The sequence below is a fragment of the Caretta caretta genome, chromosome 8 (genome assembly GCF_965140235.1).
Source record: "Caretta caretta isolate rCarCar2 chromosome 8, rCarCar1.hap1, whole genome shotgun sequence".
Taxonomy (NCBI): Eukaryota; Metazoa; Chordata; order Testudines; family Cheloniidae; genus Caretta; species Caretta caretta.
Window position 1 is genome coordinate 54,912,010 of NC_134213.1, and position 26,905 is coordinate 54,938,914.

Below are 26,905 nucleotides of genomic sequence, written 5' to 3' on the forward strand. Positions count from 1 at the left end.
ACCATTATTAGAATTGTACTACCTTCATAAAAAGCATACTGCCTCTTAAAAATTAGGAACATCATTAAGTCTATATTTATTCATTTATTTTAATGTTTCCAGTAAGGCTAAATCATATAAAATATATGTCTTGTTTTCCCCCAAATGGCAGATGGCACCAAAATACACATATGTCTAAAAAAGGATAGCAAGGTACCCTGGAAAGGGTAAGAGGGACTTCCAAAACCACACAGCCAATTCAGTGTGGGGTTTTTTTAAAAAAAAAAAGGGGTTGGGGGGGAGACAGACAAAAGAAGAAGGGCATGGAAGAAAGCCTGTGCAAAAAATACATAGTGATGGAAACACCAGAAACAGATTTCTTGTTCAGTGTTCATGGATGAATTTTTTAATAAATAAAAAATAAAATTCTCAGGCGAAAACGGCAATGAGACGGAGTTTGAGAGTACGTATTAGCCATGTAGGGTAAAGCCCCTTGTGAGGATTGGATCCTTATTCCACATGAGTAATTCATACACGCAAGGAAATGCACAGTGAGGGCAGCCAAGCAATCGGAATGCCGCAAGAGACGGAAATCAAATCTCTGCAACCGTGCGTACAAAACCGGTCAGTGCTGGGCAGGTGCCGAGCTGTGGTTGCCCTTCTTTCTTCCCCTTCCTCTCCCTGGCTCCAACCTTTCTTCCATTCCGCTTCACCCTCTCCCCAACCACCACGGAAAGCGATCACCCCCCGCCCGCAGCAAAACCTGTAACTGACAGAACCGCGCCGGCCGCCCCGGCTCCTTCGCTTGGTCGCCGCGTAGCTCAGCGCCCACCCGCGTCCGCGCCGGCGGCCAGGCCGGGACCTCCGGCGGGACGGCGACTGCCCCACAGGCCGGGGGTACGATGGGGGGACGGGGGGGCAGTCCCGACTGGGGCTTTGGCCACGCCCATGGCAAGGAACCAGGTCTGCAGCGGGCCCCGGGCACGGAGCACCCCCCACCGGCGAAGAGCCGTCCCGCTCGGGGGGGACGGGACCCTGCGGCTGGGGATGATGGGAGCAGGCTTAGGGTAGGCCTTCGGCTGCTGTCAGTGGGCATGCGCGGAGCCTCCTGGCCTGCTCCGTCATAAAAGGGGGGCCGCGGGGGCCGAGCCGGGCACCAGACCGGCCCCGCCGCCGAGGTCCCGGGCAGGCCGCGCGGAGCGCTGGGCACAGCGGCTCGCTCTGCCGGTGAGGACAGACTGACACCGGCCGGGTGGGCAGGACAGCAGACTCGTTGCGGGGGGGGCAGGCTCCGCAGAGTTGGGGAGGCAGCTGAGAAATTCTTATGCGGGGGGGGGGGGGCAGATTGGCTGAGTCTTGGGAAGGGGGGAAGAGACAGACCAGCTTTCTGAGAGTGACTGAGGGCTGGTGTGTGGGGCGCCCAGGGGGGACTGAGTTTCTGAGCCGTGTGGTTGTAACAGATTTTGTCCCCTTCCCCCATCCCCTGTGAGGCTCATGTGATGCTGTTCTCTCTGGGCTGGAGCTGTTCACCCAATGTGCAAATCAGCTTGCTCTCAAGAGAGCTTATGCTGTGCGCTGTTCCAGTTATTTCCATACTACGTGTACTCGGGGCAAAACCTGTTAGAAAGTAGCTTTGCATTAACAGGACTCGCAGTCCACTCTGTTGGTGAGTAGGGGTGCCAATGCCATCTGCTTCTGCTTAACTGAATCTTTACTTTATAGAAGAGTTTTGTTTCTAGCCCTTATGGTTATGAAGACAACCTCCCAAAGCCGAGCCAAGTGTAACCATTGCAGGGTTGAAGTCTTATGTCCTGAGACATACCACTCTGGGTGCCTCCAATACTGCTCAGGATTGTAACTGGGACAAACTGGATCAGTTTTGTTCTGATGCTGTAAACAGAGTTGGAAGCAGCAGCAGAGAAAGTCCTGGAGGTGAAGGCACCAAAGACCAAGGCTGGGAAAGGGGTAGCATAGCATAGTAGAAACCTCACTGTACAGCAGGAGAAGAATTTTCCTTTTCCCAACCTTTCCAAGAGGAGAGAGAGGCTCAGGGTGGGGCCGGGGCCGTGTTTGGAATAACAATAATGAGAGTGGTGGGTAAATTTGTAAAGAGAAGTAGAACTGACTTCCGATCAGGCTCAGAAGTGACTTTTCAATCACTTAATTTCCCATCATCTCCAACCCAAGCAGAAACTATAGAGTACCCTTCATATGGACATAATCTCTGAAGAAAAGTTTGGTGGCTTAGCTCCCTTGATAAAAATGTGCTTATATTTTTTCCCCTATATAGTGTTTGACATGCATCTTTTCCACTCCCTCCCCAGTCCTCAAAAATGGTGTTAGAGAGTTTGCTTCCAGAAATTTTCCCTTCAAGCAGAGACCCAGACATAAGTACTGTCTGGCCCAAAGGTGAATGTTTTAGGAAGGGATGCACATGTGAAAACAGGAGATTCAAAGAGAAACTGCCTTTGAACTAGAACTGTATCAGGTGCTACCAATCTTATGCTCAGACCTTGCCTGCTACAGTAATCGTGTCTGCACAGGTCCTCAGAAAACTGCGCAATCTCTTTTTCTCAAAAGAAACTTACAAAGTCCACTTGTTCCAGGCTTTGCCTGTAGAGCTTTGTTGTTAACAGAATTTACTCAAAATATATGTCTCTTGTTAAGAGAAATTTTGCTTGTCTTTCTGACTTCTCCTGACAGATCAATGGCATCCCCAAAGAGATTGCAGGGTCTCACAGCAGCTACAATCACTCCAATGACTCCAGATGGGTAAATATTCCCTCTGACTACCAAAATGATTGCTGTCAATGTCAATTAATGTATTGTGAACTTTTTCCCAGAACCTTACACTTTCCTACTTGCTTTTCTGCAACAACTTTACCAAAAAAAAAAAGTAAACTTTCTAACAACGTTCAACATCCCAGGAAGACAAAGGTTTGTGAAGGCTTTTGTTTGACTGACTAATCCCCTTCCTTACAGTCCTGAAGTCCTGGGAGCAGAGGTTAGTGTTGTGATGGGCAGCTTATTCAGGAGAGTCTAGGTTGGCTCTCAGGAGAGGAAAAAAAATCTGGTTGGTTATACTGTAAAAATGGAGTTGCTCAACCCTACCTGCCTTTGATAAGTGCTTTGAGATCTAGGTTTGAACAGTGCTATGTTGGTATTTACGCCACTCCTTACTACTTGTAAACTGAGAAGATTTGGTCTGGAGTTATTGAGAGGCCATAAATGTGGAATCCAGCCCTGGTTATTCTTATTATCACAAGCAAAATGAAGACTGTCCCTTTCTCTCTTCATCCAACTAAAGAGAAAGGGCAAAGTAACATCCGCCAGATGCCATTTAACAGCCTGCATCCTGTAACTATGAAGGATGGTTTGCTTAGCTACTTGTCAGCACTTACAATAGTAGAGTGTATTTATAAAAATAATAACTTGTCTTTCTAGAGTGCCCAAAAGGTGTTCATAGTGCTTCCCTTCTCAAGAGAGCTTACAGTTTAATTACCAAAAAAGACACAACGGCTTACAGCAACAAACAATTGGTCAGGAGGCAGTGGGGGAATTAAAAGAAAGAGTCATGAAAGTTAGAACTACACCATGTGGTGACATTGGATTGCTATGTGTACATCTAAATGATCCTGTGACATCTTTTGGCCTATAAATAAATATCCATGTGTGTACATACACACTTCTTTAAAATGCATTTGTTTAAAAATTGTTTTATAATACCACACATCTTTAAATTGAGGTTAAGGTTGCTGAAATGAGCACCCAAACAGTGGTGTAAAGTGATCTTTGTGTAAGGGAGAATCAGGCCCCGTCTGCCACTCTGACATTGGCTCACTAGCACGTAGTCAGAATAACTAAAAGGTTCTAGTGGTGACTAATTTAAAATCTGAACCTGATAGAAATGCTGTGATTACACATGCTGTCTGTTTCACCAGTTTGTTGAGGACAGTTTGCATTTTGAGTCACACTCCAATGTCCAAAGGGAACTGTATGGCTGACCAACAACACTACATTTCATCTTGTTTGGGAACACTGCATTATTTTCCCCCTGTGGCAGATATTTGCTGCATAGAATCATAGAATATCAGGGTTGGAAGGGACCTCAGGAGGTCATCTAGTCCAACCCCTGCAGGACCAATCCCCAATTTTTGCCCCAGAGCCCTAAATGGCCCCCTCAAGGATTGAACTCACAACCCTGGGTTTAGCAGGCCAATGCTCAAACCACTGAGCTATCCCTCAAATCAGGAGCTCAAATTTTTTTTTTTTTTTTTGGCTCTTGACCCAAGAGTGTTTCATTCCAACCTTAATTCTCCTTAAACTACAATGTACAGTACAAGAAACACTTAATAATCTGAGTATGGTAGAGCTGCTGGAAATGAGGCACTGTATTTTGATAGGGAAGAGAACTCACAAAGCATCTTCAGTAGCAGAGGTAAGTTGCTGCCCCACAGGGTCTTGTTTTATCTCTCTTGTGGTAAAGCCAAGACCACAGCCCATTCCATCCCTTAAAGGGGTTAAATGGTGAGCGTCCAAGAATGTAATAGGAGGGAAACTGTTTTTCCTGTAATATTTTACTCTGAGCCTTTCATCCTAAATGAGGTCTTAGTGCTCCACAAATTACAAGCATGCAGCAAACCAGTGAGATGCAGGGAGTGGGAAGGTGGCACTGGCAACCATCTAGCACACTGTAGAATGCAGACAGGGAGGGTAAGGGAAATTTTGACCAAGAATGCTGAAGCTTACCTCTGATCTTTGTTTAATTCTGTGACGGCAAAAATGGATCACAGCAGAGCTGGTCAAGACTTTTCAAAAATTCAAAGTTTTAATAAAAGTATTCCATAAAAAAGGTCACCATTGTTTGAGCAGCTCTAGATCATACGGTCTGTCTCAGTGATTTCTGTACTCAGCATGTACCATTTAAAATTCAGATAATAGTTTTTAAGTACTCTTTCTGCAGATTAAGCCTGGATCCTGAGCAACGAGTTGTTCTCTTCCCATCTCTCATGTGACCCCACCTGTAACACACATTCTACAGAGTAAATTCTACCTCTCATTGAAACAGGCACAATCCCATTGTCTTCACTAATTTTGCACAGATCGGAATTTAGCATACAATATCTGGGAGGGGTTCTGCAGGGCAAGCAGCAGTAAAGAGTAGTGAAAATATATGGATTAGAGGCTGTAAAATTGTAAAGGTATGGGCCAGGTCCTCAGCTGATGCTAATTTACATCATCTGAGGATTTGGTTCTCTGCTTGCAGCTGAAGTGAGCAGATATGACTGAATACACAAAAGAATAGCTCTGTCAAAGCAATAGTTACTATTTTTACCAAGTTGCTTTTCAGTTAGACCTGCAGTCTTAAAGCACCACAAGATACTAAATGTTTTCCCAGGGGAGAAAGGGCCTTGTTTGTTTTTCTGTATCTGAAAAACCCACAATAAACTTCTTAGAATTGTTTTTCCATCTCCAAAGGCCTGAATGAACCCTGTTGGGGATTGGAGACTTTGGTGTCTGAGAATCTACTAGTTTCAAACCTGCCATTAAAACATAACTAAGCTTGGTATCCTTTCTAGCTACATTTTATTCCGGGCTTACCCAATGTTCCTTAGATCAGTGGTTCTCAAACGTGTTTTTTTTTTTTTTTTTTGCGGACCACTTGAAAATTGCTGAGGGTCTCGGCGGACCACTTAATGATCTTTCCAAATGTGGTTTGTATCATTAGCTAACTATTGTAAAGCACTTTAGATAAAAGTGCTATATAAAAAAAATTAATAATTTTTTTTGGTCTACAAACACACTCATATTTTAATATCAGTAGTCTTACCTTTCTAACGTGATGGATGTGCCCTCTCTCCCCTGCCACGGCAGCCCTCAAGCTGGGCCTGGGAAGGAGGGAGATCTCTCCCCAGCAGCCCTGGAGCTGGGGAAAGTTGCCTCTTTGGCCGCCGCAGCCCTGCGCATCCCAAATTCCCTCCACCCCCTCTTCTCACCCCACTACCCCCTCCCACCTACCTCCTATTCCCCCTCCCCACCCCACCCCCCCCCCGCCAAGGCCACCACCTCACCTTACATGTGCATCTTCTCAGCGGTTCCAGTAATTAGGTGGGTGGCCTTTCATTCTCTTGTGTGTGGCCGCCCAGGCGCGCACCTTAGGGGGAACTATCCACAGACCACCTGGGTGGAGCTCGCGGACCACAGTTTGAGAACCTCTGCTGTAGCGCTTTCCAGAAGTCAGAGCCAGCCTGGTGGCTGCTGTGTGCTCAGAAGGGCAGTGGTTAAGAGACAGAATCAGGTAAACTTGAAAAATAGAGTATTCCTATCAAGTCTTCAATATTTTTTTAAAAGACATTAATATATTGTAGCAATAATAGAACATGTGAAGCTTAGTGGTTCTGATCACTGAAGATCTGGGTCTTCTAGTTCTGGGAATCTCATGCTCTAGGAACCCCAATTTAGGCCTCATGTACAGGACACTTTCTAATCTGGCATTCTCAGCCCCAAATACCCTGTTCAGAAGCTTTATGTATAGAGGTCTCCACAATTCAGGAAGTGGGCAGGTGAAATTTTTTTTTAAGCTAGATTTCATATTCCCAACCCCTCTAGGGTATTAGAGGGAAACCTTTTAGAACTTGAACTTGGTCAGGGATTCTTTACACACATGTTTCTGTTCTCCCTCTTCTTATTTTCTTTCTTTTTCAGAGAAATTAACTTCTCTGTGATTGGGCAATATGTGGATTATCTTGTAAAAGAGCAGGGTGTGAAGAACGTTTTTGGTAAGTCGTAAGCAGTGAGTTGTGCTTCTTGTCATCCAAGAGCTGTGATGCAATGGAATATGGGGCTGGGAGCATTCTAAGCATGTGCACTTAAGTGGAAGAAATCGTAGCCTATTCTTTAGGAATCTGTTTTTGCGCAAACTCCCAGTTATGCGCAGGATAGAGCAGAAGATGAGAATGTTACTGGAGTAGGGAAGGAAGCAGAGACAACTACTAGACAATGCCACATTAGGGCATTAAGAAGGATCAAAGCAGTGACAGAAAAGACCCATCTGAATTATTCTATTCACATGCTTGGGGAAGATGTGGTCACCTGATAGACAACATTGGATACAAGAGAGATGCATTTATTCAAATCATATTTATTCAGTAGGCACCTTTATCAAATGAGCTTCAAGTCCATTGTCCTCTTACAAGGGTTTCTTCCTTTCTGATTGTGTTGGCTTAGGAAGGCATATGCATTTAACTCTTTCAGTGCTATAGGCCTTCTCTACACACATACACATACACAAATTCCACATGTTTAACTAAAGCACTTTAAAAACTAGTTTATTTAAATCAGCACAAACCCTTGTGTGGACTTGCATATCTGTTTACAACTGTCCAATATTGAGTTAGTTTGTGTGATTTAAATTTCAGTAATGGTCTTTAATAAAACCAGTGCAACTTCTCTGTGTAGGCCAGGCCTCAGGATGTGTTGTGTTCTGTTTGAAACAGTGAATGGCACAACAGGAGAAGGGCTGGCACTGAGCACCCAGGAGAGGAAGCAGCTGGCAGAGGAGTGGGTGACCAAAGGGAAAAACAAGTGAGTAGCTCTAAGGAAACCTGTCTGTTCACATAGACATTACTGCTTGTCTAAGCAAAGGCTGTACCCTCTAATTACTTCCCCTATTTTCTTTCTCTGGCCCATTTATCAAGATGTTGCTGGTATTGTCAAAATAAGTGACTAGAAAAGTGTGGCTCAGTCATCAGCCTCCCTCCATACTGCTTAGAGGGGGAAGGCCTCTGGGATGCCTCCTCTCCCTATTGCTTATGGAGGCATGTGGAAGAGAGGCGGTTTTGAAAAACACCCTCTTACTATTGCTTAAGTTGGAGAAAGGGGAAAGTAATAAGGGATGTAAAAATGAGACCATCTGTTTGCTGCTTTTATGTTGCCTTAACACAGGCATGAGAGCCTCACAATATTTGTATGTATGTATTTATCTTTTCAACACCCCTGTGCAGCAGGGCAGTGCTATTATCCCCATTATACAAATGGGGAAACTGAGGCACAGAAAGACTAAGTGACTTGCCCAATCACACCGGAAGTCTGTGGCAGAGCAGGAAATTGGCCCCATGTCTTCTGAGTCCCACGTTACAACTCTAATCACTGGACCATCCCTCTTCTTGGATGTTTTGCATATTCTCATATCACTCGCCTTTGCACTGTCTCTCATGTCCCCGTTGGAAGTGAGTTGGGGGGGGGGTGAGATATGCAGAGGGGGAGAGTGGAATTGTGGGGAAGGGACAGTGAAAAGGAAAACAAGTGACAGAGAGGGGAAAAAGCTTTCCCTGGATCTTCTTTTGGATTTAAACTTTCTGTGCTTTTGTTTGGAGGGAGAAAGGGGGGAAACAAAAATGGGGGGGTTATTTTCCTTTAAGTAGGGGTGTCTTGGTAATTTTTGTTCAAGTTTGAGTTAAAAAAAATTCTGGATTTGGGTTTTGTTGTTGTTGTTTTGTTTTGGGGGTGGGGTTTGTTGTTGAATAACTCAAAAAATTCCTATGGAAAGTTTAAGAGGGAGGAAAAAGAATTTTGAAAATTTCCCATGAAAAATTAACTTTTTTTTTTAACCAACTCTGTGTGATTCTTTCTAAGCTTGCCGCATACAGTGGGCATGATTCTTCACAGCCTTGTACCTGGTGCATTCATTTCTATGATACAAAATGGTGTCAGATGTTGCAGATCAGAATGATTAGCCCTTTACATAGGGGAAGAGATTACACAAGGGGGAAAGCAGGGGAGAATCTGGCCCACTGCTTCAGGAAGATCACTTGGCCAAGCATGTGGCAGCTCTGGGGATGAGGATCTGAGAGAGCTGCAGAAATAAGATTGTGGGATCCGGATGTTGAGAACACTTCTGGGCGGGGGAGGGAATGGGAAGAAGTGTTGGATGTGTGGCTGAACTTTTTGCTGTACTCTAAAACTTTGTTTCTAGATCCCTTTTAGTTTGTATCCACTCCACTGAGTATCTGCTGTGTGGACCCAGACTGTTTGTCTGGCATCTTTCCCCCACATTTAAATTCCCACAAACCAAAAAATAAACAGCAATCTTTCTCTTTTGCAGGTTGGATCATGTGATCATTCACGTGGGTGCATTAAGTCTACCAGAAGCAAAGGAACTGGTGTGTGTGTGAATTTTTTCTTAGCTTCCTTCCTTTGTCTTTACATATGAGTGGGTTGGTTCCCCTTTTCTTTTCTGAGTTTATGCACTTACTGACCTCTCTTTCCATGTTATGCTGTCTTGGTCCTGAGGGTACATCTACAGGCAATAAAACACTGGCCTGGGTCAGCTGACTCAGGCTGACAGGGCATGGGCTGTAGAGCTATAAAATTGCAGTGTAGACGTTTTAACTTTGGCTGGAGCCTGGGTTCTCAGACCCTCCCACATCACAGGGTCCAAGAGCCCGGCGTCCAGTCCAAGCCCAAATGTCTGTACTGCAGTTTTATAGCCCTGCAGCCCAAGCCCAGTGAGCCTGTGTGAGCTGACCCAAGCCAGCCATGGGTATTTTATCAGTGTAGTCATACCCCTGAGTCTTTGAGCATACAAGCATTGGAACTAATCAAACTGAGTAGGCTTGCTCTACTAGCATCTCCTGGGCGGCTCAGTCAGGTTATGCAGAATTTATTTGTATTGCTGCAGGGCCTAGGATGTTCTTTCATGGACCAGGACCCCATTGCAGTAGGTGCTGTACAAACACAGACTATGTTAAAAATAGATTCTCCCCCACCATTTTAGTTGGGGGAAGGGAGGAACCTTCCAAATGTGACCTGACTCCCCTCACGTGAACAGCCCCATTCATCTCGGTAATATAATGACCATTGTAAATTGAATTGATCACTTTGCTGTGGGTCACTTTCTCGCTCTCACTCACATATACACATTCCCTCAGGCCCAGATGGTCCACTCCTGGCCACTTCTTCAGGGCATGTGGGAATCTTTAAGGCATGTAGTAGCTGAAGGAAGGGAAAATTCTTGAAGAACCTGATGGTGCCAGAGAGCAGGGTTCTATTCCCTGCTTTTGCCACTTACTTCCTGTGTGACTTGAGCAAGTCACTTAACCTGTCTCTGTTTCCTGATGTGTACAATGGGGTCAGTGATGCTATCCTATTTCTTGGGAGGTGGGAGCTGTAAGGACAGAGGACCATTCATTAATCAGGCAGAGGTAATAGATATGTGTGGTGTTTAGAAACAGAGGTAGTGCATTACATTGATGGAAGGGTCTCTTCATCCCTGGCATAGACTGGCACAATTCCCATTGACTTCATGTCTGAACTTGTTCCATAATGTACAGCTTGCTTAAGGGTTTAATTTGTAGCTGTGGAATGGATTGATGTGGTTCTTCACTATGTGCATGATAGAAACACGTGCCGTGAATGCACCTTTGATACATTCTGTTCTTTCCTATCAAGGCCAAACATGCAGCCGCAATAGGAGCGAGTGGTATCGCTGGGATCGCCCCCTTTTTTTTCAAACCTACAAACAAAGGTGAGCAGAGATGTCTGTGGCCATCACACCCACAGAGGCCCTTTTTCTTCTGCAGTTTACCACACATTCAGACTGTCAGCAGTATGATATGGTAAAGGGAGGTCATGTTTTTTAGAGATCTGTTGCAGCAATGCTGCTGTAGTTGGTCACAGAGTATCTGTATCTTTGCTATATGGTTCCTCAATGATAAAACTTCCTTTATAGTGCTTGGAGTTTCTTCAGAGAGGGCAGGTTCTTGAGTTTTAACATAGGTCCTGTGTTATAGGCTCCTCCTTTACCCTCTGCTGCTCTGGCACAGTGTCCCCGTCCTCACGGTCATATGGACATTCTTTTGGAAACCATTTCTGGAAATAACGTTGTTTGAATGCCAGTGGTGCGTTTGGAGCTGTACAAACATGAGATGCAGCCCAACTGCAATGAGAGGAGAGTGGTGCCTCATTGAACGGGTAGCTGATGCACTAACATCTCCCCGTCACAAACTGACTTTGTATTTGGTCTTGGTCACAAGTGAAGCTAATTGATGATCTCTTGATGCCTACTGGACACACCAAACTGCATTCATTACAAAGGCAGATTTGACAGTCTCTGCTGAAGCACAGGAGTCGATTAACAGGGCCAGTGCGTATTACTTGTGAGGTGCAGAACTACTTGGGGAACAGATCAGAACTGAGGGTAAATGATAGAGCTGTGTGAAAGAAGCTTGTAAAACTCTGTATTATCAATTCGTCAGATTAGCCCAAAATGAAATAACCTATTGTTGTGTCTTGGCTTTTTATACAACACATGTAATATGAAGGAACTACACTGGCCCAGTGGGTTTGAAATAATCATGTTTACTAACCTTATACACCATTCAAGGCCTAGCTACATATATTCACTGTTGTTCTGTTGGCTTCTGAAACCTAGACGGTGGAAAAGCTTTAGAGGGCTCACAAACTTTTAAAAGCATAGTACCCAATTCCTATATTCTGCACCTATTAAGTGCAGAAGAGATAGAGAAATAGTGTCTCCTTAGAGATGGATTCCTGATAAGTCTATGAATCTGAACTTCACTTTATGTGGATGACCTCCTTTTCTTGCCTCAGAGTATGATTGCCTTCTTTCATTGCCTCTTTTCAGATACATTGGTTGCTTTCTTACGGGAAGTTGCATCTGAAGCCCCTGGCATTCCATTTTATTACTATCACATTCCTCCTTTAACAGGTGTAAAGAGTAAGTATTGCTCATTCAGCGACTTTTGCTCCTAGTACATGCACGCTTTCCCCATTCAAGGGATTCACTCAGAAAACAGTTGGTGAATCTAGAATCTGAAAACAAATTTAGCTTGTCTATGTTAGAAAACGTTACTGCACCAAAACGGGATTGAATGGTCAGGTAAGTGCTGTACTTAGTGGGGAAGGATAATTAATAACTGTTGACATCAAGAAAGCTGAGGTATTTAATTCCTATTTTGTTTGTCTTTACTTAAAAAGTTAATGGTGACCAGACACACAACACAATTATTATTAACAAGGGGGAAGGAACTCAAGCCAAAATAGGGGAAGAGCAGATTAAACAATATTTAGATACGTTAGATGTGATCAAGTCGGCCGGGCCTGATGAAATTCATTCTAGGGTACTTAAGGAACTAGCTGAAGCAATCTCAGAATCATTAGCAATTATCTTAGAACTCATGGATGATGGGTGAAAGGCGAACATAGTGCCTATCTATGAAAAAGGGGAACAAAGAGGACCTTGGGAATCATAGACCAGTCAGCCTAACTTCAGTATGTGGAAGGATACTGAAACAAATTATTAAAAAATCAGTTTGTAAACACCTAGAGGATAATAGAGTTATAAAGAATAGCCAGCATGCATTTGTCAAGAACAAAACATGCAAAACCAACCTAATTTCCTTCTTTGACAGAATGTTATTGGCTTGGTGGGGGGGAAAGCAATAGATATGATTGTAGCTTGATTTTTAGTAAGGCTTTTGACACCGTTTCACATAATGTTCTTAAGCAAACTAGGGAAATGTGGTTCAGATTAAATTACTATAAGGTGAGTCTGGAACTGGTTGAAAAGTCATACTCAAAAGAGTAGTTATGAATGGCTTGCTATCAAACCATGAGAATGTATTTAGTGGGCACTCGGAGTTAGTAGTCAGTCTTGTACTAGTCAATATTTTTATTAATGACTTGGATAAGGGAGTGGAGAGTATGCTTATAAAATTTGCAGAGAACATCAAGCTGAGAAGGGTTGCAAGCACTTTGGAGGACAGGGTTAGAATTCAAAACAACCTTGACGAATGGGAGAATTGGTCTGAAATCAACCAGATGAAATTCAATTCAGACAAGTTCAAAGTACAACAGTTAGGGAGGAAAAAACCAAATGCCCAAGCACAAAATGGGGAATAACTGGCTAGGTGGTAGTACTGCTGAAAAGGATCTGGGATCACAAATTTAATGAGTCAACCATGTGATGCAGTTGCAAAAAAGGCTAATCTGAGTCTGGGGTGCATTAACAGGGGTGTTGTATGTAAGACATTGGAGGTAATTGTCCCACTCTACTGTGCATTGGTGAGGCCTCAGCTGGAATACTGTGTCCAGTTCTAGGCATCACGCTTTAGCAAAGATGTGGATAAATTAGAGATCATCCAGAAGAGAGCAACAAAAATGGTAAAAGTTTAGAAAACCTAACCTCTAAGGAAAAGTTAAAACAACTGGACATGTTTTAGTCTTGTGAAAAGAAGACTGAGGGACGGACCTGATAACACCCAAAGTATGTTAACTGCCATTACTAAGATGACTGATCAGTTCTCAATGTTCAGTGGAGGTAGGAACAGAAGTAATGGGCTTACTCTGCAGCAAGGGATTTAGGTTAGATGTTAGGAAACCCTTTCTAACTATAAGGGTAGTTAAGCTCTGGAACAGATTTCCCAGGGAGGTTGTGGAATCCCTACATTGGAGGTTTTTAGGAACAGGTTGGACAAACACCTGTCAGGGATGGTCCTGCCTCAGCGTAGGCAGGTGGGCTAGATGATTTCTTGAGATCCCATCCAGCCCTACACTCCTATGAGTCTATAAGATGAACTGATGCTGACTATGACATTGTGACCAGTGTAGACCAGGATGGACCAGTTTAGCATCATGTCACTAACCATGGTTAAACCCTGGTTCCAGCAACCTTTCACCACACCTAACTGACCGCGATGACCGCCACTTGTGCTGCTCAGTACTGACAGCAAAGTCTTGGTTAGGTAACTGAAGTGCTAATCCCATTCAGCCACAATACATTTTTCTAATGTAGATAAGCCCATATAGGTGGTTAGCTGCTGAGAATTGAACCTAAGGTGTTTTGGTTGGGCTTTTTGGTTGTTTTTGGTTGTTTTTTTGTTTGTTGTCTTGACTCCCTTGCTCTAAGCACCAGATTGCATAGCCGCTTTGAATATATTTTTAAAGTGTAGCTGACAGTTCATTTCTGAACTGCTTATCCAACTGTATTTCTCAGTTTCTGAACTGATAAGATGAATACTCAAGAACAAAATAAGACATCTGATAGATACTAATGAAATCACTGCTGTGTAACAGGGCACAAGCCAGGAAATAGACAGGGAGACTGTGGGGAGGGGGAGAAAATGCTGGTGGCAGAATTATAGAAGCTGTTGAGCTTAGATGTGCATGTGTCCCATATGATCTTGCTTATTGTCAATAAGCGGCAAGTATGTAACATGGAAGTAGGTATAAATGAGAGGGGGTAGTGACAATTCTATATCAATGGTACGTTTCTCCTCACAGGCATTTGTTTATCACTTCATATATTCCAGAGTTACTTTACTGGTTCCTTTCAAGCTATTTAAATAACCAAGCTCTTACATTTAAACCATAAAGAAAATGTTGGAAAGCAACAAGTCTGCCTCTAATTACCTTGTGTAAGGGGATGGGGAGTGGAGGGACCTGACTCTGTTCAAATGAAGAATAGTAAGGCTTGAATGACCATGATGACCCTTTTGGGGAGGAAATCGGGGACGTCTTATGTGACTGGGATGTGTTTCTTGACGTGAGATTGTTGTTCTGTGCAGTTCGTGTTGAGGAGCTGCTGGATGGGATAAAAGAACAGATCCCCACCTTCCAGGGGGTGAAGTTCAGTGACACAGACCTCTTGGACTTTGCACAGTGTGTGAAGAACCACAAAGAGCAGTTTGTGCTACTCTATGGGGTAGATGAGGTAAGGGGCTCTACTTCTAATGATCTCCCCTAAAAACCATGTGGCTTATGCTAAGCCACATCCTGGTTCCAACCTGAACAACTACTACCCAGTGCAAAACTGAACTCTAGCCATGTTCAGGACCACGAGTTGTACTGCTCATTCTTCCTTTGCTTTTTATTATATGAAGTAAAATGCTTTTTTCCCCCCCACCCCCACAAACTAGCATCTGCTGAGCGCACTGGCAATGGGAGCATCTGGGGCCGTTGGAAGGTCAGTCCTTTTGCATTCCTGCCCCATTTGTTGCCATATTTACCACTGTCCGTCTATGTATTGTAATTATATGGCCCCCATTACTGTAATATCCTTAGTGCCTTACAATATTTAATGTATTTATTTATCCTCACAACATTGCTGTGAGGCAGGGTTGGACTGTTACCCTCTTTACTGATGGGGAACTGAAGTTCAGAGAGACTAAGAGATTTCTGGGTGATCTTGGGGAAAGTCAGTGCTGGAGAAGGGAATTGAACCTAGGTCCAGGTCAGTGTTTAAGCACTAGACCATGCTTCCTTCCCCACTGAGGAAGCGTAAATGAGTTACTGTACCACATTGTTTACTTGTCACTTGTGTGATTTATGCATTGTACACGTGAATTGCAAAGTGTGATTGTTTTTTCAAGAACAAAAAATCAGTTAGCCATTCTGGGGAACAATGTCATTTGTAAAGGATGATGGGAAGAGAACACTTAATTGTAACTCTTTCATTGGGAGCAGTCATCCTTTTAAGGCTCAACTATATACAATGTTTCAGACCACGTGGAATTTCTAGATCGGAATGATTACGTTCTGAAAATAAAATATTGCACTAGAAAGCCTGGGACTTCTTGTTTGTTCTGGTTGAGGTGGCTGCTCTAAGCACCTCTTTGCATAACTGAGTTTACTTTGTTTTTTTGGCAGCACATACAACTACCTGGGCAAAAAAAACAACTTGATGTTGGAGGCTTTTGCAAAGCAAGACCTCACATTAGCACAACAATATCAGGTACAGCATCTTCACCTGCTCACAGTGGGAGTGTCCTCTCTCCACTCCTTTAAACTTTTCTTCATTGGGCATTCATTCTCTGGCTTACCACCACCACTTTATCCACCTAATCTCTCTAACCACTGTGCTCACCCACGAACAATCTGTTTGTCTGGTACACAGTTCCCCTTTTCTGAAACTGTTCCAGGCATGAACCCTGCTATTTTAACTAGCCAAGGCACAGCTCACCTTTCTTCCCCTTGTGTAACCTCCCCTTCAGCCCCCAAACCATGTGTGGAATGGGCACTGTCCAACTCTTCCCTCATAAACAGTCTAGTCCAGACAGGTCTGTTTGTTTACCCCCAGTCACATACATGTATGTTTTGGCTTAGGCACAACCTGTTCTAGGATCCTCTTCTCCCATTTCCAATCAATGTTCTTCTCACCCACCTTCCTTCCTCTTCCCTTCCTGTCCATGTGCGCACACCTACCTGCTGACTAGTCTGGAGGACTGCCTCCTGCCTTTCTAACCTGGCTGAGCACCTCCTTGCTGATTGATAACCACCATTCAAATACTCTCCATCTATAAGTCTTCATGCCCAATCTCTTTTAAGGGGTGGTGGTCCTAGTCTTCTTTTTAACTATTCTAGATGGGTCATTGTCCACTCCACCCACTTTTAACCAGTCTTGGCAGTTTCTTCCCCTCCCTCATCAGTTGCTTGTGGGGAAGGGAGGTTAGGCTGGACCAAGCATCACCTCTTTCCTTCTTGTCTATATTCTCCTGCTTCCCCTCCACCTCCCCCACAACTGAGATTGGGCTCTCTGCCTGAAAGGGAATTACAGCAACCTGCAGGGTATTGTCCTGCTGGGACGCAGGGGAGGGAGCGTTATTGTAATAACCGAATGATGTAGTTTTGGGGTGCAGCCTGTGAGCTGGACTCATGTTCTTCCTGGCTGGTAAAAGACAATGGAGAGACACCAAGTCTACTGCTGACTGAGATTGTCAACAACTTCCTTCAAGAAAGAAAGGTGCCAGGAGTCCTCCATGGCATTATTGAGGCTTCTGTTCAAGAAACTATTGCCTAATGTAAATAATCCTGCCTGTGCTGAATCTCCCATTTTGGGAAACATCTGAGAAGGCCATGGTGGGATCTGGTATTCTCTTGCATTTCTTGGACACCAGTCAGTTTGGCTTCAGGTCTGGGTATGGCACAGATACTGCACTGATTACATTGGTTGCTTTTTGCCTGGGAATGGATGAAGATTGGGTAACATGCTGATTATTTTAGCTGTGTCAGCTGCCTTTGATCCTATTGACCACAGGGCATTGCTGACATGTCTGAGGCCCCTAGCAGGGGTAGATGGATCCATTCTTGGGTGGCTGTGTGCCTTTCTTCCTGGTTTACAGTAGGCAATAGCATTCTCTACTGAGGGTTCTCCATCATGCAGGGTTTCACAGGTCACTATGCCATTACTGTTCTTACTCTACATGTCAAAGGCCATCTAGAGGAGTCAGGAGGGCTGAGCAATGGTGAAGTCAATCTGCAAATGATACACAATTTTCTATCACAGTCTTGGGCAGCTGGGGGCACTCCTCCTGGACTGGTGGCAGGAGGGTGGGGTCCATGTTCAACAATGTTCAACAAAGGGTCCTCTACTCTGGAAAGGACTTCCTTTCTGGAAGTCCAGAAGGGCATGGTATGCCACTTTCCTCAGACTGTTGTGTTAAGGGGCCAAGTTGAATAAGGACGGCCTGAGTGGGTGTGGTTCATTGGGGGGTGGGAGCTGTGTGTGATCTTGTACTTTTGGGGATATAGTAGGTTGATTGCTTAAGAACACATGCCAAATGTACTGGGGACTTTCCCTTTATGTCTTGTATATAACTGTTTGTTATACAAACATCCAGAGCTGTTAGGATAGATGTCTTGTAAATATGAAGAAGTGAATTAAAAAAATACTATCTGTTTCTCTTCTAGTTCTGTACTGGAGAATTTCTCAGCTTTGTATTCAAACTAGGTAGGTGCTGCAATATCTTCCTCCCTCCCTGTGTTGTAAAAGAGGGACTGAAAATCCATGAGATTCACTGAAGCTTCCAGGTCCCTGCAACCTGAGAAGCTCCCTTCTGAAAGATCTTGTGCAAAGAGAGACCTCAACTCAAGCAGCAACAGCAGATGTATCAGCAGTTGAGAGTTCAATGACTGAGCTGGCAAAGCACATCCAGAAAGATTCCACTCACTCTTCCTTCCTTTCTCCAGGCCCTCTGACAAATTCCCCAACTTCAAAATAAATTTTTTTTTTTTTGTTTATCCTGACTCTCCGTTTTTCTTCCCAAATCCACTCTCAGTGTCATTGTTATTGAGTGTTCTCAATCCTGGACAAGATGATAAAGTGCCCTAATGACAAAGCACAAGGGGCCTGATTCTCCTCTCCCTTATGTTGGTATAATTTAAGAAAAGGAGTACTTGTGGCACCTTAGAGACTAACCAATTTATTTGAGCATAAGCTGTAGCTCACGAAAGCTTATGCTCAAATAAATTGGTTAGTCTCGAAGGTGCCACAAGTCCTCCTTTTCTTTTTGCGAATACAGACTAACCCGGCTGCTACTCTGAAACCTATAACTTAAGAGTAACTCCATTCGAGTGGAGTTTTATACAGGTGTAAGTGAGAGGACAATCGGGCTCAAGAATCTAAAAATCTATTTATGAGAAAAATAAGTGTTTTTACATCACAGGCCTACTCCCCTTGTGCTTTCAAAACTATATTGACTTTCCTGGAAAAAATACATGTTTTCTCCTGTTAACTCTGCAGAGCCAGCACTGCTTTTGGGGAGAGACAGATTCTTTCTGGTTTGCATATAATCAAGAGAATTATTAACTGAATTCTAACTACAGAATCTGTATTACTTCTGATACTGTATGTAAACCACAAAGGACATGGTTGGGCTTTTGGTTCCTAGGTTGTCTTCTGAGCTGAGAGTTAGATGATACATCTTATCTATAAAGATGACCCTAATTTGATCTGGAAGTCCTGGAAAAACAAGTATGGGAACCCTCCCAAAGCCACACTTAGAGTCACTTTTCAGAGCATAAGCATGTATTACTAAGGAAATATTGTACTTGGGGCATTTTGGAGGAAAATATGGGCAGGTAAGAGCAGTTGGTACTGTAATACAGGATGGATATTAACTCTGTTTTCTGTCTGCAAACATCACTTGCTAATTACATCTTTCTCCCTTGTGGGAATTTAAACTCTGGCCATATTCCAGGATTTCACAAGAGATGGAATCGTTGGTGTGGTTGGGATTTTGGAGCCCCCTGTAGTGACCATCTTTTATTTAAGTAACCTGCTTTTTTCTTTTGTCTGCCTAGGTTTTGGTGTTGCACAGACTAAAGCAGTCATGACTTTTACCTCAGGGATTCCAATGGGTCCCCCACGACTTCCGCTCCTGAGTGCCTCTGTGGATTTTATTGAGAAAGCAAAAGCTAAAATGGCGAGCCTGATTCTGTGACTGTCCCAGCAGTTGATCTGATCTGATATGAATATGGATCTGGAGGTTTGGGGCCTCTGCTTTTGTGATTCATCACTCAGTGTTCTCAGGAACTAGTAATAAGTGGTTTCCTGTCAGGGATGGCCTTGCTAGCCCATGTCTTGCTTTCTTTCTTTTAGCATTACCCAAAGGTTGAACCTTTATAATACAGGTGAATTCTGTTTATCTAAATGACCTGGAGGACATCAGAGACCTTTGGATAACCATGTGTTCAGATAAATGGAAGTGCTATTTTTAGCTGCAATTTCACAGGTCTGGTCTGTGCTTCAAATTGACGTCAGCCTAGCTACGTTGTTAAGATGCGCAAACCTCTCTGGTAGACATGGCTAGGTCAATGGAAGAAGTCTTCTGTTGACCTAGCTACTACCTCTCGGAGAGGTGGATTACCTACATTGAGGTACACCCTCTTCTGTTGCTGTAGGAAGCGTCTACACTATGATGCTACAGCAGCACAGTTCCAGTGCCACAGCTGTGCCACTTGAGGGGCTCTAGTGTAGACAAAGCCACTGTTTCATGCTGCAGTGATGCCAGTCCCAGAGGGAGGAGGGGAGAAAAGGATCGGGTATCACTGCAGAATAAAAGGGTGGGGGTGGTGGAAGGGAGGCAAAGAGGAGGATGGAAGAGGGAAAAGGAAAAGGAAGGAGGTAGAGGGGAAGGAGCTGTAGGAGACCGGAGCCTTCTTGACAGCCCAGGATTCTACAAGCACCAGTACAAATACCGTAATGAGGGGTATGGCTGGCTGGCTCCCTCCCCCACAGCTGTCAGTGCTAGCAAGTGCTCAAACAGCACCAAGGAGGTTCTTGTCTCCTGCAGCTATTCCACCTCTCTTCACACCCTTGGGGATCCACAATGTAGTTATCTGAATGAACAGTGTATTCCCCCATGCGTTTAATGAGCCACTAAGAGGTTAACTGAAGAGCATTCCGCGGTTCATTAAATGCACGGGCACTGCTGATTCAGCTCATCAGGATTTTCAGTTAATTGAAATTTGAACTTTGCCTGTAGTTGCCTCTGCCCTATGGTGCACAAAAGCAAGGTTTTCTTCTAACGAAGCAAACTTATAAGGGTATGTCTGTACTGAAAATGCTACAGCTGCAGTCCTTCAGTGTAGACACTACTTATGCCGATGGAAGAGGAGAAGGAATTCCAGCAAAGAACCTGAATTCCTCTGGAAAGGGAAGAGGACTCTCTCTATAAAGGACTTCTGACTTCCGGAATTTCCATCTACTATGACAGTCCCAACCCTCCCCTCCCCCACACTTTATGATGCTGAGATGTGGGTGAAGTAATGTCTCTTGTACTCTGACATGACATCATCATTCTGCTCAGCCTGGTATTTTAGTGCAGCTGTTATGTCAGATAAACCTACAAAAACTCCCATTTTTACTAGTGAGTAAAAGGGAATCAGGTTTCTGTGCCCAGAACTCCCAGAAGACACTCTTCTTCCATAAGCTTCTTTCCCTTCATCTCTCTTCTCCATTTTCTTGCTCTCCCTGTGTTTCCTCAAACAAAAAAATGTAAGTATTGTAACTTTTGTGACAGAAGGCACTTGCTCCATCTTGTTCCCAGCATGTGCTGGCTAAAGCAGCACCAGAGCTGGAGCAGGAATTGAACCAGAGGTTCTACATGGCAATGCAAAGCACTACTGCTTCTTACAAATGTCATTTATTGCTGATGTGAAGGGGCCCTCTACACATATTGGACCTCATGTTCCAGTACACCCTGTGTATTTGTTTACACCTTGGCAAAACGCTACCATCTAGGTGCCTGAAGAATTTTGATTTGGTAGCATTTTACACCCACTTTGCACAGGTAAGAATGACTGCATGTGCAAGGCAGGGAGAATCAGGTCTGAGGAACTGTTGCTATTTTAGTTTCCAAGGATTCTGGGTAACCTGGAGAGTAACCTTCCATTAACTTCTTCAAATTGGCAGTAATAATCTCACTTTCTGTCTGCAGAACACAAACTGTAGAAGCCCTGACTGAGTTAGACGGTTGACATGATTTTTCTCCTGAATCTGTAAGGCATGTAGGTAAGCTTCCCTGGTGGGTCAAATATGGAAGAAGGTAGCCTTTGAAATAGCAAAGAGCACTGCACGTTTGCAACTGTTCCTTGCACAACCAACCATTGATTGGAGCAAGCATGCAGAGAGCCAGCATGACAAAAATCATAGGAAAGAATAAGACCGTGCACACTCCCAGATTCAGCTACCTGTATTTTAGGAGAACTCTACTGTGTATTCCTTAAAGCTTTTACTTTGATGTTTTTAGGCTCTCTATTCCAAATGAGATTCTCTATTGCTGTTCCAATGCTCTATGCACATAACAATACACTATTACTTACTTTTTTCTGCATTTTTTAATATATAGATGCATCTAAACATGAGATCTTCAATTGAATAACTTTTCTAACAGACCCAAATTATTCCTGGTATTTTAAAGTGTGTATTGATCTGATTATACAAATCTCCAGATATTAAAGTGTGTTTACCTCTGAAAATTTGTTTAATATTTTCAGTGAAATTTATGTATATTTTCTTACAGTGATCATAAAAGCATTTTTAAAAACATTTGCCTCTATTTCCTCTTTGGAAAAATGCTCTTGAGGGGGCAGAGGTGGATGGTTAGGAGGGGACTGTGTTTTCTAGTCTCCCAAAATTTAGTAATATCTTCCCTTTCCCCTCATGCTCCTTCAGGAAGATAATCTTAGGGATCGATGCTGCAAGCACTTAAGCACACACTTAACTTTACCCATGTAAGTAGTCCTACTGAAGTCAATGGTACATCTTGCATGAATAAAGTTTAAACACAAATATGCCAGCAAGATCAGGATCTAATCTCCTCCTTTAGAACTCAAGTATGGGAAAGATTGTGCCTGCCTTAACTCACTTTCAGTTACTTTTTGATCTGCACCCTCTTCCAAACTGTCATGAATCCTATTACTTTCTATCTATTCTCTCAGAAAGTCAGTGGAAAGTGTTCTTGGGTTTTCATGTGGTTTTAAGAAATCTTCAATAAAGACAAGTGCAAAGTACTTTGTTTAGGAAGGAAAAATCAAATGCACAGCTATAAAGTGAGTAACTAGCCAGGGGGTAATACTACTGTAAAGGATCTGGGGTTATAGTGGATCACCAGTTGAATGGGTCAAGAGTGTGATGCAGTTGTGAAAAAGGCTAATATAATTCTGGGATATATTAACAGGATTTTTATATATAAGACACAGGAGGTATTGTCCTGCTCTATTTGGCACTGGTGAGGCCTCATCTGGAGTACTGTGTCCAATTCTGAGCACCACCATTTAGTAACTATGTGGATAATTAAGAGAGTCCAGAGGATAACAACAAAAATGATGAAAGGGTGTAGCAAACCTGACTTATAGCCGGGTTAAAAAAAATAGGTATGTTTAATCTTGAAAGTCTGAGATAGGACTTAAGTCTTCAAATATGTAAATGGTGCTTGCTCTAAAGAGGATTGGGATCAATTGTTCTCCATGTCCAGTGAAGGTAGGGCAAGCAGTTAATAGGCTTAACCTACAGCAAGGGAATACGTTAGAACACTTCCCCTAATATCTAACTCTAAAGGTAGTTACATTCTGGAAGAGGCTTCCAAAGGAGGCTGTGGAATCGCTTTTCTGTGATGCCTTCTCAGGGTGTTCAGAACCATAAGCCATGGTGCTGCCTCTGCCTCAGCAAGAGAAGCTTTGCTGGGGCTTCAGCTGTTTGTCCGCTCTCTTGATACACCAGCCAGCCTTACCAGCAAACTGCTTGAGACCCTGCCAGTCTAAATCTTGCCTTGCAGGTCCCATTCAGTGAACCCCAGTTACCAGGCTCCCGAGAGAGGTCTCTGCAGTGTCCAGTTCCTCTCACTCTCATAAATTAAGTTTGTCTCCAGAGAGACCGTGTGCACACCAGCCTTTTAGCTCAGTTGAGGATTAAGGTACATCCTCAGCTGAACTAACAGTATTTTTATATCCAACCCCCTCCCCCTTTTTTTAAATCGCTAGAGTTAGTTGGGAATTTTCCATCAGCATTTTCTGAAAAAATGCAGTTGCTGCCAAAACAAAATTTTTCCATGCTTAAATTTTTTTATGGGGGGCAAATTTAATATTTTATTTTTTGACCCAGATTGACTAGTTTGTTTTATTGGACTATCCTGAAACATTTTATTTTCAAATGGTTAAAAAAACCCACACTAGACTACATTTCCTTTTTAAGCACATCGCCCTATGGAAGTTTGTGGGTTGAGCCCCCATTGTTTTCGCCCTCGTTAGATGACCTCTCCCTTGACGCACCATACAGCTTGGCAGCGGAATATGCTGTGCATTGAGGGAGACTGTATCTGCCAGAGAGCCCAGCCCACATAAAGCAATGGCAGCCCTGAGCTACAGCTCCCATAAACCAGTGTGCAGATAGAGCAATGCTGCTTAATATTGATCTGATCCATTAAACAAAATGAAACACTGTGATTTCAGCAATGCTCAAACATTTAGATCAAAACATTTTGACATTTCCCACCCTTTTTGTTCTGAAAAAATAATTTCAACTTTTTATCCCAGCTGCCAGGATGGAAATTCCAAAATTTCCTCAGCTCTACTTATTACTGGCTAGTTCTGGGGTAGCTGGGGCTGCAAGTCACAGTACTAGCTCTGAAATTGGTTTTCAACTTCGCCTAAAAGCCACAAAAATAAAAAAATCAACATTTTCCTGCCCTGGTGTTGTTGAATCAGTCAAAACCAAAATATTTATGCTATTTGAGGCCTTATCTACACCAGTGGTTCTCAAACTAGGGCCTCCGCTTGTTCAGGGAAAGCCCCTGGCAGGCCAGGCCAGTTTGTTTACCTGCTGCGTCTGCAGGTTTGGCCAATCGCAGCTCCCACTGGCCATGGTTCGCTGCTCCAGGCCAATGGGGGCTGCAGGAAGGGCAGCCAGCACATCCCTCGGCCCGCGCCGCTTCCTGCAGCCTTAGCGCAGGTATTTTCAAGCTGTTGTCAAAAGGTTAAACTCTGATCCAGTGTAATGCCAAGATACTTTGGGTTAGCCTTCTGGCTGATGCTCTCACCTCAGAACTGCACATCAAATTTGGTATTAACAATTTTATTGCACAGATGGAAAGCAGTTACCATGGGGGTTCTTGGGCTAGGCCTAAGTTTCCAGTGGTGGAAAAAATCAGCCATTGTCCTAAGATCTCAGGTTAGGCTGCAGCTACTGATATGAAGGCTTGTATGCTGAATTCTGTTACAAGCTCCCCACAGACCAGGACACAGCAAATCAAAGCAGCACTAGACCCTGCCAGAACAACAGATGCTAAACCTGCTGATGCATCTCTACTGCTACAGTGATCAACACCACCCACAACGCGCCTTTGAAGATCATTGGTTCGACAGATGCTTATCACAACATGTGGTGTACCTCTATCCAGTGCACTACATGCCCCAACAACAATTATGTGGGTGAAAACAGATCATCACTGTGCTCTTGAATGAACTCACAGGAAAATGATGAAAGACAAAAACAACCTATCACCTCTGGGTGAACACTTTTCACAGTTCTCATCCGCAAAGTAAAACTGCAGAACGCTTTCAAAAGATGAACCTGGGAGCTTAAATTCATTACTCTGCTAGACACCAAAGTTCATGGACTGAACAGAGACATAGGATTTAGTATTACAATCTATAACCTATTCACCCTCTTTTTGTCCTATGACTGCAGAGGTATTAACAGGTCACTCTACCTTGAATGGTCCCTTACAGTATATACTAGCTACTTCTGCTAAACAATCTACCTATCTTGCATTTTGCTTGGAGTTCCTTTCCCAATCCCGAAGAAGAGTTCTGTGGCTCAAAAGCTTGTCTCTCTCACCAACAAAAGTCGGCCCAATAAAAGATATGACCTTACCCACCTTGTCTCTCTTACAGTAGCTGAAGCAGAGCCAGACATTCTATATCTAGGACTTGTGTTTTTTCCCCCTCAGCTAGCAAGGGGTCAAAAGTAGTTTCCATCAATTGTTCAGTTTAGCATAGTTCACCCCCTGATCAACACTAGCTTCCTGCCCTTAATGGCAAGGATTGGGATGTTCTTGCTTTTGTTTGGTTTTCTGAAATGTCTAGCTAAAGACAAGGTGGGTGAGGTATTTAAAACTTGTAACCTCATACCATGGATTGTCTTTTCAATTCAATGGAACATGTAACCATGCTGGTTAACTACATTAGCTGGAAGTTTCAGCCTCACTAAGCAAGGAGAGACAAACTTACTCTGTGAGTAAAAAGAAAAGGAGTACTTGTGGCACCTTAGAGACTAACCAATTTATTTGAGCATGAGCTTTCGTGAGCTACAGCTCACTTCATCGGATGCATACCGTGGAAACTGCAGCAGACTTTATATACACACAGAGAATATGAAACAATACCTCCTCCCACCCCACTGTCCTGCTGGTAATAGCTTATCTAAAGTGATCATCAGGTTGGGCCATTTCCAGCACAAATCCAGGTTTTCTCACCCTCCACCCCCCCACACAAATTCACTCTCCTGCTGGTGATAGCCCATCCAAAGTGACAACTCTTTACACAATGTGCATGATAATCAAGTTGGGCCATTTCCTGCACAAATCCAGGTTCTCTCACCCCCTCACCCCCCTCCCAAAAACCACACACACAAACTCACTATCCTGCTGGTAATAGCTCATCCAAAGTGACCACTCTTACAAGGTGGAACAAATCTGTGATACTGAGTATGTTTCCCAGACCTGAAGAAAAGCTCTGTGTAAGATTGAAAGCTTGTCTCTCTCAACAGCACAAGTTGATCCAATAAAAGATATCACCTCCGGCACCTTATCTCTCTAATAGCCTGGGACTAACACTGCTATAATAGCTCTGCATATAGCTAAAGTACTGCATTTTTTTTGCTTAGAGAAACTTCTGACTAATCTGCTTAACCACCATGGTTACATGCAGTCTATTGATTTGAAAGGATATTCTACAGGATGAGGTTACAAGTTTTAAATATACCAATAAAGCACTGTTCTACCAACTTTGGTTTGCCTTCTGCTCGCCCCCAGAGGGACTGAACACTCTGGCCCCAATCCAGCAAAGCACTTAAGCATGTACTTAACTTTAAGGGAGTGAATATCTTTGTGACTTCAGTGGATCTACTAATTTGCTTAAAGTTAAGTATGTGCATCAGTCAGGGCTGTCCCTAGCTATTCTGGGGCCCTATACAGCCCTCCTGCAGGGGGGGAGGGGCAGGCCTCTGCAGCAGTGGGGTGGGGAAAACTGCCCCCCAGCCCTCAACCGCTGCTGGGGCCAGGTCACTGCACTTCCCACTAATGGTGAGTGCAGGCCTGGCCCTGCTACCAGCCTCAGGGCAGTGGAGGCAGGGCTGCAGTGGAGCAGGGCAGGGGCTTTTGGGGAAGGGGTGGAGTGGGGGCAGGGCTGGGGCAGAGCAGGAATGGGAAGAGGCAGGGCTGGGGTGGAAGAGGGGTGGGGGCCAGGGGAAGAGGCAGGGCTGGGGTGGAAGAGGGGTGGGGGCCATGGGGAAGAGGCAGAGCAGGGGCTGGAGCAGCACGCAGCTGCGTAGGGCACCAGGGAATTTGGTGCCCTATACAGCTGTGTACTTTGCGTATGGGTAGGGACAGCCTCTGGCATCAGTGCTTTG

General features: G+C 44.0%; 1 protein-coding gene across 5 annotated transcripts; it reads left to right on the forward strand.

The window, feature by feature from the left end:
* Nucleotides 1–345: 345 nt before the first annotated feature.
* Nucleotides 346–21,826, forward strand: NPL (N-acetylneuraminate pyruvate lyase). 5 transcript variants are annotated; one of them, XM_048861188.2, is made up of 12 exons: nt 346–603; nt 2,683–2,751; nt 6,685–6,758; nt 7,476–7,563; nt 9,083–9,140; nt 10,429–10,504; nt 11,624–11,716; nt 14,565–14,710; nt 14,916–14,962; nt 15,646–15,730; nt 17,686–17,725; nt 19,078–21,826. In XM_048861188.2, exons 1-12 carry the CDS (start codon nt 524–526, stop codon nt 19,215–19,217), a joined length of 996 nt encoding a protein of 331 aa, XP_048717145.2. In that variant the 5' UTR covers nt 346–523; the 3' UTR covers nt 19,218–21,826. The 5 variants fall into 5 exon arrangements, with proteins under 5 accessions (XP_048717145.2, XP_048717147.2, XP_048717151.2 ...); XM_048861190.2 differs by lacking the exon at nt 346–603 and adding an exon at nt 718–876; XM_048861194.2 differs by lacking the exon at nt 346–603 and adding an exon at nt 1,097–1,206.
* Nucleotides 21,827–26,905: the final 5,079 nt, after the last annotated feature.

Bases quoted from the DNA above. Each gene is read 5' to 3' on its own strand.
- NPL (XM_048861188.2), top strand. From the start codon at position 524: ATGCACAGTGAGGGCAGCCAAGCAATCGGAATGCCGCAAGAGACGGAA. The intron at 9,141-10,428 runs GTGTGTGTGTGA...TTTCCTATCAAG, and splicing joins TACCAGAAGCAAAGGAACTG to GCCAAACATGCAGCCGCAAT. The intron at 10,505-11,623 runs GTGAGCAGAGAT...GCCTCTTTTCAG, and splicing joins TTTCAAACCTACAAACAAAG to ATACATTGGTTGCTTTCTTA.